General features: G+C 43.3%; 1 protein-coding gene across 1 annotated transcript in view; it reads left to right on the forward strand.

The window, feature by feature from the left end:
• The first annotated feature begins 326 nt into the window (after positions 1–326).
• The window catches only part of LOC143172260 (putative bromodomain-containing protein 10), a 45,303-nt gene continuing 29,494 nt past the window's right edge, over positions 327–16,135 (forward strand). Inside the window, exons 1-3 of the mRNA XM_076361483.1 lie at positions 327–859; positions 5,474–5,674; positions 11,064–12,502. Of these exons, the coding sequence (XP_076217598.1) occupies positions 327–859; positions 5,474–5,674; positions 11,064–12,502 (2,173 nt within the window). The remainder of the gene's footprint in view (positions 860–5,473; positions 5,675–11,063; positions 12,503–16,135) is intronic.

Raw genomic sequence — 16,135 nt, forward strand, 5'->3', positions numbered from 1 at the left:
CCCCGGTGAGGAAGCTTGCACTAGCGCTGAGGAGGGATGGGTCACTCAGTAGCCACGGCCGCCTACTCTCCTGTTGCTTCAGAGAAGTTAATGTTCCTCTTCCCACTTTAGGGTAGGGGTGAGGACGTCGGAGGGAGCGTGCTGAGAGACTGACTTGTGTACATAGGTGAACTCGATCTCTGTTCCCCGGCTTGGTGAGAGGGGGAGTACAGAAGTCTTTAGCCGATGCTGAAGAGCTTAATTCCTGGGCTGAGTGCCCCCTTCAGGAGCGGTACAGTATATGTGCATGCATACCCGGGGTGAGAGAAATGGACCTGGCACGGCCCATGGGGGCTGTGGGGAAGCTGCCGCCCGTTGCTCCAGACGGAGCGGTTTCAAAGGATCCAGCCCTAGCCAGCGGCCCTCCAGAGAGGGAGGAGGATCATCAGCAGGATGAGGATAATGATGATGATGTGGGAGGCAAGAACAGCAGCTGTACCTGGGAACAGAATTTAAGTCCGGAGTTGCAGCAAGGGTACCGCATACTGTGTGAGTTTCTTCTGGAGAAGCATCGTCCACTGACAACACCTTTCCTGAAGCCGCTCGCAGATCAGGCATCCATCAGGGATGAAAGAGGAGGTGCATCCCAGTCAGGTTATGGCAACAGTTGCTCCTTTCAGCAGTCATCAGCTGGAATGTGGCTACTGAAGATGGAAGAGAAATTTTCCAGTGGGCAGTACACAGGGATAACAGATTTTGTGGCTGACTTCCGGCTGATGCTGGAGATGTGTTACCGGCTTCATGGTGTGGATCACTGGCTATCCAAGCAGGCCCAGAAGCTAGAGGTGATGCTGGAACAGAAGCTGGCACTGCTGTCCCGGTAGGTGTAACAAAGGATTGTGTTCAGAGGCTCTGGCAGGTGCTATTTATGTAAACCAGAGTTGGGAGTGTGTATTTGACCTGAATACTAAATACCAAAATGAAAAAAGGCTTATCAGTTCCTGACTAGAGATTTTGCTTCTGACAGAGGCCTCCCATGACATATAGGAGCGCTTGTTTGGATGTAATAATAAATTTAACTGTTTCCCTTATTTTTTGCTGGTGTAAGTCAATAAATCTGCCCGACTTCTATAGAATGTCTCTTCTAAATTGACAACCTTGTCTGATAAAAGTAAATGATATCTCATATGATTTGTACAGTGTTATGTTACAGTGATATCCATCTTATCTGTAATTTAAATGAAATATGGAGCCCAAACTGCCTTGTTTGATACCGCTATTAAATGTCGGCATAGTACTTGATGATGATATAAAAAGGGAAGACGTCCCTTGGCCCATGCTCATTATAATCTCAAAAGGCAAAATGAAAACTATGGTATGGGTAAATACAAGTCCCTGGTAGCAATTTATTCTTTGGCCAAGACAACTGGAGAATGGAAAACTTTCAGATATAATGTAAAAGGCCCAACTTGAGTCACAACTCAGGTATGAGTTTTCTTATTAGAAAATTGTGAGGTGCTTCTTAGCCTGAAAGGTCTATCAGCCTTCTGTGGAAGGAGCTTGGTACCTTGTATATCAAAGCTGCAAGTTGTATGGGGGAAGGGAGAGTAGGTGTTAATAAATACGTGAAGTTAAATATATCCACTGTTCTCAAACTTGTTAGTGACACAGAGCAGTGCTGCCTGCTGGTGAGATGGACCTTGCTCATCTAGTGGGAATGCTTAAGAAGTGAGGTGTGGAACCCAGTTGAATAAGCTGTAGTAGATGCATTCTGGCTTGGTGCATTCTGGCTTGGTGCATCAACGCTACACCTTTTGAAACTGTTTTTTTGCATAGCAACAGGTTTGGGGTGGAGGGGAAAGAGCTGAACCCTATGGGGCATGAACACTGCCAGTGTTCTCAAGTGAAGTTTGGTTTAAAAAAAGATTGGGAACTACTGACTTAAAGGAGTAATTGCTGACATAAATAGCTAACCAAGTTAGATTTGACTCAAGTCAGGCATGGATTTACAAGGTAAGGAAACCCTTGTTATCCCTCATCTTATCTGTTGCAGTACAGGGAAACATGACTAGTATTGGAGCTCTGTTAGAGCTGTGGTGGGGTAGCAAGAGATGAAGACTAAAGCCCTTTCCCTGGCCATTGTATGCTGAGGCATCTGTACTATCTCTTAAATGTTGTTAACTTCACCCTATCTACAAGTTTGGACTCTTTGACCTTGATGTGATCTACATCAGGAAGGAGGGTTCTATCCGCTCCTGCAAATTATCTCCACAACTACTTTATACTGGCATGATGGCAAATGGCTTATAAAGTATTTTATTTTTTTCCATTTTTTTTCCCATCTGCCTAGAGGCAGCTGATTGCCCTTACTAAGGTTAACAGTAATTGTATTTGTTTGTAATAGTATCAGTTACCTATGATCATCTGATAGTTGATGGCCATCAACACTCAGCTATTTTTATGATGATGAAACTCTTATCATAAAGTGATGGTGAAGAAATGTCTAATTGAATATTTGAGATAAGAATCCATTTAATCTAAGGTAGCACATGGAGAGAAGACTCTTATCGTGGTTTAACCTCAGCTGGCAACTGAGCACCACACAGCCACTCGCTCACTCTCCCCGCCCCGGTGGGATGGGGGAGAGAAACGGAGGAGTAAAAGTGAGAAAACTCGTGGGTTGAGATAAGAACAGTTTAATAATTGAAATAAAATAAAGTAAAATAGTAATAATAATAATAATGATGATGATGATGATGATGATAAAAGAATATACAAAACAAGTGATGCACAATGCAATTGCTCACCACCCGCCGACCGATGCCCAGCCAGTCCCTGAGCAGCGGTCACCCCGCCCCCACGGCCAACTACCCCCAGTTTATGTACTGAGCATGACGTCCCATGGTATGGAATGTCCCTTTGGCCAGTTTGGGTCAGCTGTCCTGGCTGTGCCCCCTCCCAGCTTCTTGGGCACCTCCAGCCTTCTCAGTCGGTAGAGCATGGGAAGCTGAAAAGTCCTTGACTAGTGTAAGCACTACTTAGCGACAACTAAACCATCCGTGTGTTAACTCTATTAAGGGATAGAGTTAATTTCCTTCCTAGTAGCTGGTACAGTGCTGTGTTTTGGATTTAGGATGAGAACAATGTTGATTACACACGGATGGTTTAGTTGTCGCTAAGTAGTGCTTACACTAGTCAAGGACTTTTCAGCTTCCCATGCTCTACCGACTGAGAAGGCTGGAGGTGCCCAAGAAGCTGGGAGGGGGCACAGCCAGGACAGCTGACCCAAACTGGCCAAAGGGACATTCCATACCATGGGACGTCATGCTCAGTACATAAACTGGGGGTAGTTGGCCGTGGGGGCGGGGTGACCGCTGCTCAGGGACTGGCTGGGCATCGGTCGGCGGGTGGTGAGCAATTGCATTGTGCATCACTTGTTTTGTATATTCTTTTATCATCATCATCATCATCATCATTATTATTATTATTACTATTTTACTTTATTTTATTTCAATTATTAAACTGTTCTTATCTCAACCCACGAGTTTTCTCACTTTTACTCCTCCGTTTCTCTCCCCCATCCCACCGGGGCGGGGAGAGTGAGCGAGTGGCTGTGTGGTGCTCAGTTGCCAGCTGAGGTTAAACCACGATAAGAGTCTTCTCTCCATGTGCTACCTTAGATTAAATGGATTCTTATCTCAAATATTCAATTAGACATTTCTTCACCATCACTTTATGATAAGAGTTTCATCATCATAAAAATAGCTGAGTGTTGATGGCCATCAACTATCAGATGATCATAGGTAACTGATACTATTACAAACAAATACAATTACTGTTAACCTTAGTAAGGGCAATCAGCTGCCTCTAGGCAGATGGGAAAAAAAATGGAAAAAAATAAAATACTTTATAAGCCATTTGCCATCATGCCAGTATAAAGTAGTTGTGGAGATAATTTGCAGGAGCGGATAGAACCCTCCTTCCTGATGTAGATCACATCAAGGTCAAAGAGTCCAAACTTGTAGATAGGGTGAAGTTAACAACATTTAAGAGATAGTACAGATGCCTCAGCATACAATGGCCAGGGAAAGGGCTTTAGTCTTCATCTCTTGCTACCCCACCACAGCTCTAACAGAGCTCCAATACTAGTCATGTTTCCCTGTACTGCAACAGATAAGATGAGGGATAACAAGGGTTTCCTTACCTTGTAAATCCATGCCTGACTTGAGTCAAATCTAACTTGGTTAGCTATTTATGTCAGCAATTACTCCTTTAAGTCAGTAGTTCCCAATCTTTTTTTAAACCAAACTTCACTTGAGAACACTGGCAGTGTTCATGCCCCATAGGGTTCAGCTCTTTCCCCTCCACCCCAAACCTGTTGCTATGCAAAAAAACAGTTTCAAAAGGTGTAGCGTTGATGCACCAAGCCAGAATGCACCAAGCCAGAATGCATCTACTACAGCTTATTCAACTGGGTTCCACACCTCACTTCTTAAGCATTCCCACTAGATGAGCAAGGTCCATCTCACCAGCAGGCAGCACTGCTCTGTGTCACTAACAAGTTTGAGAACAGTGGATATATTTAACTTCACGTATTTATTAACACCTACTCTCCCTTCCCCCATACAACTTGCAGCTTTGATATACAAGGTACCAAGCTCCTTCCACAGAAGGCTGATAGACCTTTCAGGCTAAGAAGCACCTCACAATTTTCTAATAAGAAAACTCATACCTGAGTTGTGACTCAAGTTGGGCCTTTTACATTATATCTGAAAGTTTTCCATTCTCCAGTTGTCTTGGCCAAAGAATAAATTGCTACCAGGGACTTGTATTTACCCATACCATAGTTTTCATTTTGCCTTTTGAGATTATAATGAGCATGGGCCAAGGGACGTCTTCCCTTTTTATATCATCATCAAGTACTATGCCGACATTTAATAGCGGTATCAAACAAGGAAGGTGGTGTGATAGAGAGTCACTCTTCCCTTAAGTGTGCATGTGGTAGTCAGGTGTAACTTTAAACAACAGTCTGTCTCTTCCCCCTGCCTTCCCTTTGAGACCTAAACTCTGTTCAGGCCAGTGGCGAGGGATTTTTATTTGTTTGCTTTTTAATTCTTTCGGTACTTGTATGTGGCATTTAAAAAAATCGTAGTTTCTTATCTCAAGTCTGGTGAAATGACTCTCTCCAAATGTTTACAGATAGTTTTTTTCTAAATTATTCTCCAAATAATATTCAATTACTTCTTTGAGTTAAATATTCACCATTTTTAATAGTTCATGTCTTTAATTGTCAGTTGATCGCTTCTAAATTTAAACTTTTGTAAGGGAACCTATATTTTAGAGCTGAAAAAATTGGCAATTCTTATCATGGCACTTCTGCTCAGAAAAATCCAATTATTGTTAATGTGATTATTCTGTGTTTGGAAGCGTAGGTGTCAAACTGCTGCTTGTCAGGAACACTGTAATTGTGAATTGACTTGCTTTTTCCTTCTAGGCGTTTGAGAGCAAAAACAACAATAGCTGTAACATCAAGAGGGTGCTATGGGCTGGAAGATGAGATGGGAAGGGCATGCACTTCAACAAGACGTCGTTCCACACCTCGTACTTTAGTAGGCTTGACAACAGGTGTCTTTGAGTCCATAATGGTTCAGGTTCTGAGACAGGAAGAACAGCTGAGAGCAAAGGAGGAAAAGAGGTAATAGGAAAAAATTGGGGGTGGGAGGAATTGTTTTTAGTAATCTTGTCTTCATGTTTCTCTAAAGCACCTTCTTTAGGAGAATAAAAATTATCACAGAATCATTCAGGTTGAAAGGGACTTCAGGAGGTCTCTAGTCCAACCTCCTGCTCAAAGCAGGGTCAGCTATGAGGTCATACCAAGTTACTCAGCAGGGCTTTATCCAGTCTGGTCTTGAAAATCTCCAAGGATGGACACTGCACAAGCTCTCTTGGCAACCTGTTCCAATGCTTGACTGTTCTCATGGTAAAAAAGTTTCTCCGTATATCCGGTCTGAACTTCTCTTGTTTCAGCTTATGCCTGTTGTCTCTTGTCCTGCTGCTGTGCATCACTATGAAGAGCCTAGCTCTGTTGTCTTGATGGCCTCCTCATACATATTGAAAGGCTGCTGTTAGGTTCCCCTAAAGCCTACTCTTCTCTAGGCCTCTCATCATAGGGCATGTGCTCCAGCCCCTTGACCATCTGGGTGCCTCTCCATTGGACTTGCTCAAGTTTATCAATATCTTTCTTGTCCAGTTTGGGCCCCCCAGTTCACAGTGTTGTTCCTGGTCCTGAGTTTATTTATAAATCCAGGACTTCAATACAGTGCATCCACAAATTAAGTAATTAGTTTTTGATTTATCTTTTTCTTGGGAAAAAAATGAAGCACTATTGTATTGTGTGTACGTGACAAGGTTTTGGTAGCAGGGGGGCTACAGGGGTGGCCTCTGTGAGAAGAGGTAAGGAGGTGCCCTGTGCCGGACATAGCCGGTTCCAGCCAGCTCAGCAACAGACCCATTGCTGGCCAAAGCTGAGCCAATCAGAGGAATTGGTGGCGCCTCTGTGAAAACATATTTAAGAAAGGGGAGAAAACACCAGTCAAGCAGAGGAAGAGGGAACAAAGTGAGAAACAGCAGAGGAAATACCAAAGTCAGAGGAGGAGGAGGTGCTCCACGGCAGAGCAGATATTCCCTGCAGCCTGTTGAGAACCCACACTGGAGCAGATGGATATTCCCAAAGGAATTGCAGCCCATGGAGAACCCATGCTGGAGCAGAGGGAAAGAGTGAGAAGAAAGGTGCAGCAGAGAGAAACCTCTACATCCTGACCGCAGCCCTTCCCCCATGCCCTGCGCCACTTGTCGCCTCACTGAAGGGACTGAGTGTAACCTGTGTGGATAACAAGGGGGGGAGGAGATGTGCTTGGAGTGAAGTTGAGCCTGAGAGGGAAGTTGAACCGGGGAAAGGGGGAGGAAAGGTGTTTTCCCTAAGTGTGTAAATGTTTGTTTCTTTTTTTCTGTTGTGGTTTTTTTTTTGTTGTTTCCCAATATCTGAATCAGTACTTGAATATTTATATTATATTAATTGGCAATCAGTTAAGTTAATTTTCCCCCAGTCAAGTCTGTTTTGCCCGTGACAGTAATTGGTAAGCAGTCTTACTGTCTATCTTGACCCATGAGTCTTGCTGTCCTGTTCTTCCTATTTTCTCCTTCTGTCCTGCTGAGGAGGGTGGGGATTGAGCAAGAGGCTGGGTGGGAGTTTCGCTGTTAGCCAGGGCCAATCCACCACAACTGTGGTGAAGAGGAAGAATTTGGGCATAGCAGTTTGAAAATAAGGTCATGTAAATTCTAGTACTAGGCCACATCTGTGATCTGTATATCCCATATCTTTTTCTCCAACAATGGTCAGTGCTAGAAGCTTCAAAGGGAAAAAATAAAAAAATTTGAAATAATCCTGGAAAAATCTTCCTGTAGAGACAATTTTATCCTAATTCTATCTTTTAGAGTGTACTTTGTGCCCCGAGATGAAAAAGTTTGTACATCATCCAAACATAAAATAAAAACCCTCTCTTACCAATGTAACACTAGATATTCTTATTATTCATACACACATTTTATTTGTATTATTCATGCAGAAGCCCAATTATTCACTCTGAAACTTACCTAACATATCTTGTGTGCTAATAAATTCACTAGTAACGAAGCTAAAGGTGATTATATAAAGTAAAACCATTTTTTTCCTCCCAAACTTGTCTTTGAATTTCACTGTACTGTGAAAAAAGTAAGTAGAAGTGCCCTGTCTCTTTTAATGTTTTGTATACTTCTGTCATGTTCCCTCTTGTTAGTGCTTTGTCTGAAGTCCCAGATTTCTCAGCCTCTCTGTGGAACTTTTCTGATTCTTGACATGTCTCTGAATACCCACTACTTTTGCTCTATTATTTTATTTTTTTTAGATAGGGCGACCAGAACTGAATACAGTGTTCCAGGTGAGGGCATACCGTTTATTAATGTAATGACACTTTATTTTGAGCCTTATTTCTTTAGACTGGACATTAGGAAGCATTTCTTTACCGAGAGGGTGGTCAAACACTGGAACAGGCTTCCTAGAGAGGTGGTCGATGCCCCAAGCCTGTCAGTGTTTAAGAGGCATTTGGACAATGCCCTTAATAACATGCTTTAACTTCTGGTCAGCCCTGAAGTGGTCAGGCAGTTGGACTAGATGATCGTTGTAGGTCCCTTCCAACTGAAACAGTCTATTCATTCGAGGAGGGCGCACAGCAAGCTCACTACCCTGGACTTCAGGAGAGCAGACTTTGGCCTCTTCAGGGATCTGCTTGGTAGACTGCCATGGGACAAAGCCCTGGAGGGAAGAGGGGCCCAAGAAAGCTGGGTAATAGTCAAGGATCACCTCCTCCAAGCTCAGGAGCGATGCATCCCAACAAAGAGGAAGTCAGGCAAAAACGCCAGGAGGCCTGCGTGGATGAACAAGGAGCTCCTGGACAAACTCAAACACAAAAAGGAAGCCTACAGAGGGTGGAAGCAAGGACAGGTAGCCTGTGAGGAATACAGAGAAATTGTCCGAGCAGCCAGGGATCAGGTTAGGAAAGCTAAAGCCCTGATAGAATTAAACCTGGCCAGGGACGTCAAGGGCAACAAGGAAAGATTCTATAGGTACGTCGGGGATAAAAGGAAGACGAGGGAAAATGTGGGCCCTCTCCGGAACGAAACGGGAGACCTGGTTACCTGGGACATGGAGAAGGCAGAAGTACTCAATGGCTTTTTTGCCTCGGTCTTCACTGGCAAGCGCTTGAGCCTCACCGCCCAAGCCGCAGAAGGCAAAGGCGGGGCCTGGGAGAATGAAGAGCTGCCCACTGTGGGAGAACATCAGGTTCGAGACCATCTAAGGCACCTGAAGGTGCACAAGTCCATGGGACCCAATGAGATCCATCCGCGGGTCCTGAAGGAACTGGCGGATGAAGTTGCTAAGCCACTATCCATCGTATTTGAGAAGTCATGGCAGTCCGGAGAAGTTCCCACTGACTGGAAAAGGGGAAACATAACCCCCATTTTTAAGAAGGGAAAAAAGGAAGACCCAGGGGAGCTACAGGCCAGTCAGTCTCACCTCTGTGCCTGGGAAGATCGTGGAACAGATCCTCCTGGAAGCTATGCTAAGGCACATGGAGGACATGATTCGAGACAGCCAGCATGGCTTCACCAAGGGCAAGTCCTGCCTGACTAACCTAGTGGCCTTCTATGATGGAGTGACTACATCAGTGGACACGGGAAGGGCTACAGATGTTGTCTATCTGGACCTCTGTAAGGCCTTTGACATGGTCCCCCACAACATCCTTCTCCCTAAACTGGAGAGATATGGGTTTGATGGATGGACTGTCCGGTGGGTGAGGAATTGCTTAGATGGTTGCATCCAGAGGGTAGTGGTCAATGGCTCAATGTCTAGATGGAGGTTGGTGATGAGTGGCATCCCGCAGGGGTCTGTATTGGGACCGGTACTGTTTAATATCTTCATCAGTGACATAGACAGTGGGATCGAGTGCACCCTCAGCAAGTTTGCAGGTGACACCAAGCTGAGTGGTGCGGTCGACACGCCAGAGGGACGGGATGCCATCCAGAGGGACCTGGACAAGCTCGAGAAGTGGGCCCGTGTGAACCTCATGAGGTTTAACAAGGCCAAGTGCAAGGTCCTGCCCCTGGGTCAGGGCAACCCCCGGTATCAATACAGGCTGGGGGATGAAGGGATTGAGAGCAGCCCTGCCGAGAAGGACTTGGGGGTACTGGTGGATGAGAAGCTGGACATGAGCCAGCAATGTGCGCTCGCAGCCCAGAAGGCCAAGCGTATCCTGGGCTGCATCAAAAGAAGCGTGGCCAGCAGGTCGAGGGAGGGGATTCTGCCCCTCTACTCTGCTCTGGTGAGACCCCACCTGGAGTACTGCGTCCAGCTCTGGAGCCCTCAGCATAAGAAAGACATGGACCTGTTGGAGCGGGTCCAGAGGAGGGCCACGAAAATGATCAGGGGGATGGAACCCCTCTCCTCTGAAGAAAGGCTGAGAGAGTTGGGGTTGTTCAGCCTGGAGAAGAGAAGGCTTTGGGGAGACCTTATTGCAGCCTATCAGTACTTAAAGGGGGCTTATAAAAATGATGGCGGCAAACTTTTTAGCAGGGCCTGTTGCGACAGGACAAGGGGGAATGGCTTTAAACTAAAAGAGGGTAGATTTAGACTAGATATAAGGAAGAAATGTTTTATGCTGAGGGTGGTGAAGCACTGGCACAGGTTGCCCAGAGAGGTGGTGGATGCCCCATCCCTGGAAACATTCAAGGTCAGGCTGGACGGGGCTCTGAGCAACCTGATCTAGTTGAAGATGTCCCTGCCCATGGCAGGGGGGTTGGACTAGATGACCTTTAGAGGTCCCTTCCAACCCAAACTATTCTATGATTCTGTGATTCTATGATTCTATTCTATTCTATTCTTTTTCCATCACATTCTTCATGCATCTTAATATTTGCTTCCTTTTTGACCATCACTACACATTGATTTGTAACACGTCTGTGGGGAAAAGGAAGTACTTATGTATATGTGAGATGCTTATAGTTAGACGTGTGTATTTGTGTACCAAAGTAGGAAGTTAGAAGGTTGGTGTCACAAGCCATAGTACAATCATTTGAAAGTAAGTCTTCGCTAGGTTTTTGTTTTAAGAGATTTTATTTGGGTGATTGATGATCAAGTACATAGTCTGCTGATACAGGACAGTAGAAATATTGAAAGTGCCAAAAAAGAGAGATTGGGAATGTATTCCCCTCCTCCCAAAAAGAACACCCAAACTGTTGCTACTTGCTAAGTTTTTCTTCTGTTTTTGAACTAGTGGCGATGAGAAATAAGGGACTAAAACTTCTCATTTTGTAGCACTGATTTTAGACCCATTCTATAATCCAAAAGAAAGACAAATTATATAATAATTTATGTGCTGTTTTGTTACTTTGAAATATGTATGTTTGCCATACCATAGTTTTAATTTCCCTTTGCTATTTCTTTTAGTATATCTAGTATCTGAATTTTCATTTTTTTTTCATTTCAATAGGCTGAGAGAGCAAGAAAGAAAAGAAGGAGAAGCAGCTAGTCGGAAAGAAATAGAAGAATGGGAAAAGTCACTTTTAGCTCAAGCAGCACCTACAAGAATGGAGACAATGTGGGAAATTCCAGCTATTGGTCATTTCCTCTGTTTAGCTCAACAGATTTTAAACTTACCTGAAATAGTGTTCTATGAATTGGAGCGTTGTCTTCTGATGCCTCAATGTAATGCTTTTTTATCTAAAATAATGACTTCCTTGTTAAGTCCTCCTCATCGCAGATCTACCTTGCATCAAAAACCAATCCTTCCTTATGGGACTTGGGAAGCAGCACTTAGACAGAAAGTACAGCAGTGGTATACTGTTGTAGGGCAAACTGACAACCCCAATGGCTGTGCTGAAAAACTTGGGCTATGTCCCCAGTTTTTTGAAGTCCTTGGAGAAGTTAATCCTTTGGAAGAAAAACCATTTCATGAGCTTCCATTCTACCAAAAAGTATGGCTGCTAAAAGGTCTCTGTGACTTTGTTTATGAAACACAAAAAGATGTCCAGGATGCTGTGCTAGGTCAGCCCATCCATGAATGCAGAGAAGTAATCCTTGGTTATGACTACTTGGAGAATGCTTATGTTCATTTTCCACAGTTCTGTGGTGCAGATGTTCGGATTTACAGGCAAAAACCTCTTCAGGCCCCAGAATTTCCAACTCATGCCATCAAAGTAAAAAAAGTAACACAGATTAAATTGGAGAAAATAAAATGTGACCCTGTAAACAAAAGCAATGAGGAAGTTGCATCTGATGGCAGAGAAGAGCCGCTACCTTGTGCCAACACAGAACCAGGGAAAAATGTTAATTACAGTGTTTGCTGTCCAGGAAAAAAAAATCACTTGGATAGCTTTAGTGACACCTCAGAAAAAATAAAACCTAACTGTGAAATAAAATCTCAAAGAGTCAATGACATCAAAAAACCTGGTTGTTATAAAGAGAGCTTGGTGAAAGCAATTAGTTCAGGAGAGATTGTTGGCTTTGGAGAGCTACTTAGCACAGGAGAAATTAGGGTTGTAGAAAATGGGGAGAACCGTGATAAAACTTGCATAGTAAAAACTGAGCCCAGCCTGTCAAAAGAGAATATCCTGAAAACCTGCCAAATACATGTCAATGACAGTCATAATGACAATCCAGACATGACTTGCCACAAAATTGCTAAAGAAACAGTGTTGGAGAACTCATTGCAAAATAATAAGAAACTAAAACTTACTAAAATGCTGGCAAAAAAGAAGAAAAAGAAAAAAAAAAAATTGAAAGATGCTTTAAATGAAAATCTACAAAGAAAACTTGATGACTTGCAAAAAAAGCATGAGATTCATCCTCATCCATTCAAATCTTATAAACCTGAGAAGCAGAACAAGTTGTTTATAATCAAAAAGACAGTGAAACACGAGCACAAATCTGGTAAGTTGATTTTTTGTTTACTGCACTAAAAATAAGGGAAATGTTGGGGTTTTGTTTTGTTTTTTTTAGTGTGTTAGAAGTTCTTGGCTGAATAGGTCACATTTTACTTTGAACTGGGATAGCGTTATTGTATTACATATTTATGATGTTAATTTTAATTTAAGTTTCCCATTCCATAATACAAGCATATAAAACAGGCTCATCAGTTGATTGAACCATGATTCATGTGCAGACTTTACCCAGAGAGAACATAATTAATTGGGAGAGATTTTGTTACAAAAAGTATCTAGGACAATGAATCTGTTTCAGAGAGCATAGTTTAACTTGTAGCAATTGTGGAAATATTTGTCCCCTTTCTGACAGTATTACCTCATGCTAGTTGCAGAGAAATGTAGAGTAAATCATGTGAGGTCATGATTTTACTAGTAGAACTGTGTAATCTTAATTGCCTAGCATTACAGATTTGACCACAGGCCCACAATCACATTTCTGCTAAATTAGCCAGACCACTTAATACAGACTTTCTGTGAGTGGTATTTTTTTAATTACAGATACGGCTCAACTAGATATTGTTATAAATTGAGTGGTACAGATGAGTTATACCTGATCCAGCAAGTTTTCCAGGATAAAGTTATCTTCAAAATTTTTTTTTTTACAATTTTGAAATTAGTAAAGTTACAAAGTGCTAAACCAGTACAAATTATCATGTGACTGAAGCATTTTTGATTTAGCATGAAGCACCCTAAAGCTGGATCTTCCATCTTGTTGAAGCATGGGCCAAGATATATGTTATGTTTTAATTGAGTGTTTCAAACATGGCATTTATGGAAGCAGCAGCAGGTTTACTTTCAGGATACTGTAATACTGTTGTATTGGGTTTATGTGGCAAGATTTTGATGGGGGGCTGCAGGGGTGGCTTCTGTGAGAAGAGACCAGGGGCTGGCCCTGTGCTGGACACAGCTGATTCTAGCTGGCTCTGCAATGGACCCACAGCTGACTGAAGCTGAGCCAATCAGCGATACTGGTGGTACCTCCGTGATAACATATTTAAGAAAGGGTTAAAAAATGCTGCATGGCAATTGTGAGAGAGAGGAGGGAAGAAAAAAAAAAAGAAGCGTGAGAAACAATCCTGCAAACACAAAGGTCAGTGAAGAAGGAGGAGGAGGTGCTCGAGGCACCAGAGCAGAGATTCCCCTGCAGCCTGTAGAGAAGATCACTATGAAGCAGGTTGTCCCCCTGCAGCCCATGGAGGACCCTACACCAGAGCAGGTGGATATGCCATGAAGGAAGTTGCAGCCCATCGAGAGGAGCCCACGCTGGAGCAGGCTTCTGGCAGGAATTGTGGCCTGTGGGGGACCCATGCTGGAGCAGCCTGTTCCTGGATGGACTGCATCCTGTGGAAAGGACCCATGTTGGAGCAGTTTGTGAAGGACTTTATCCCGTGGTAGGGACCCTACACTGGAGCAGGGGAACAGTGTGAGGAGGAAGGAGTGGCAGACATGAAGTGTTATGAGCTGACCCCATTCCCCATCCCTCCTGTGCTGCTTGGCAGGGGGAGGAGGAGGTAGAAGAGTTGGGAAGAAAGGAGTGAAGTTGAGCCTGGGAAGAATTGGGGTGTGGAGGGAAGGTGGTTTTAGTTTTGTCTTTGTTTCTCACCATCCTACTCTATTTTTAAATGGTAATAAGTTAAATTAATCTTCTCCGAGTCTGTTTTGCCTGTGATGGTAATTGGTGAGTGATCTCCCTGTCTTTATCTTGACCCCTGAGCTTTTTTGGTCTTATTTTCTCCTTCTGTCCCTTTTGAGAAGGGGGAGTGAGAGGGGAGCTTGGTGGGCACCTGACAGCCAGCCAACATTAACACACCACAGGTTACATAGGAGTAATGTAGTATGGCATTTTCTAGCTTTTGAACATTTCACTTTGCAACAAAATAGCATTCCTTTAATATAGTTATGTTGTGTATATATTTAAATACAAAATAGTCTTCTATATATAGTGAAATTGTTGGTTTGAAAATTCTACTTGGCCAGTGGAAATAGAGCAAGTGTGTGTATTTTTTTTTTTTAAGCAGGTATTGTTTGTATCTGGATTTTAATTTTAATTTGAAAAAAAAGGTTTAACCTTTATCACTGCAAATGTTGTCCTAGAGAGGAAACTGAGATAAAAATAAGTATTAATTTATTAATATTTATTAATTTTAATCTAAATACGTTTCGGTCCTCCAGAATGTTATTTTCAGTGTTGTAGCTACTGCTGGATAGGTAAGATGGTTGTAGTACATCAAGGAGGTGGGTCTAACAACCACAGCTGTTATATAGCTGTAGCTATTTAAGAAAGTGGCCTCAAATATTTCAAGCTCATGGCTTTTTGGGTATATTTTTTTTTTCAGTCTGATAAATTAATTTATTTTGGTGAGGAAGGTTTTTTGTCATTAACTTACCACATCATTGTGGAGAGAGAGACCTCCTGAGGCTCCTTCCAACCTGAAATATCCTAAGCGTAAGTGAATTTGAATATTTTTGTGTTAAAGATTATTTACTTGCTCAGTTTGGAAATTGGGCATAGGTGCGCTGTTCCTGAGAGCTGCAATGCATCAAAGCATGTCTTTAAGGAATTTTCCTGAAAAGCTGTCAAAGAAAAAATACCTTTAAAACCTGGAGAATATAAACAGCATTATTTTTTAATTAGTGTGGAGCAAGAGGCTAACTTTTTTTTGTTTTTAATAGTGAGATTATCAATTCTATTGCTATAGCACTCCTTGGTCCTGCTGGTGAAAAGGAAGGGCTTGGGGAGGAGTGGATGGATCCTGCAGGTCAACACCTGGTCGCGCAGATGGTGTAGTCAACAGGGATTTAGCTTTTACAGTCATCACTCTGAGGACTACTAGAGAGACATGGGATCCACCTGACAGTGGGGCAAGAGCATCTTTGCCAATAGGCTGGCCAACCCTGGTGAGGAGAGCTTTAAATTATGAATGACAGAACAGGGAGATGATATAACCCAGTCAAGTGAGGAAGTGGTGGGTGCTGGCCAAAAGGAAAGGGTGCAGGATGATGGAAACAAGGGAGACGCCAGGAATGATAAAACAGGCTAAAGGGGCACCCACCTCAAATGTATGCACTCAAATGCATGCAGCCTGGGAAACAAGCAGGAAGACAGGCAAGGAAGATGAGGGGGGTTGCCCTTTATGTGAAGGAGCAGCTTGGATGTATGGAGCCCTTCTATGGGCTGGATTGCAGTCTGACTGAGAACTTGTGATTTGGGATCAGAGGTGAGGCCAGTGAGGATGACATCATGGTGGGAGTTTGCTACAGACCATCTGATTAGGGTGAGGAAGTGAACGAAGCATTCTTTAAGCAACTGGAAGAAGTCTCTGTATCACAGATCCTGGTTCTTGGGGGGGCATCTGCTCTGACATCTGCTGGAAAGACAACATGGAGGGATACAAGCAGTCAGGAAGATTTCTGGAGGTTGTCAGGGATTAATTTCTTGATACAGGCATTGGATGCACCAAGCGGGGGTAACACACAGCTGGATCTGCTGTTCACTAGCAAGGAAGAACTGGTTGGGGAATGTGGTCATCAATGGTAGCTTTGGCTGTAATGACCATGAAACAGTGGAGCTCAAGATCCT

Source organism: Aptenodytes patagonicus, chromosome W (genome assembly GCF_965638725.1).
Source record: "Aptenodytes patagonicus chromosome W, bAptPat1.pri.cur, whole genome shotgun sequence".
NCBI classification, from domain to species: domain Eukaryota; kingdom Metazoa; phylum Chordata; class Aves; order Sphenisciformes; family Spheniscidae; genus Aptenodytes; species Aptenodytes patagonicus.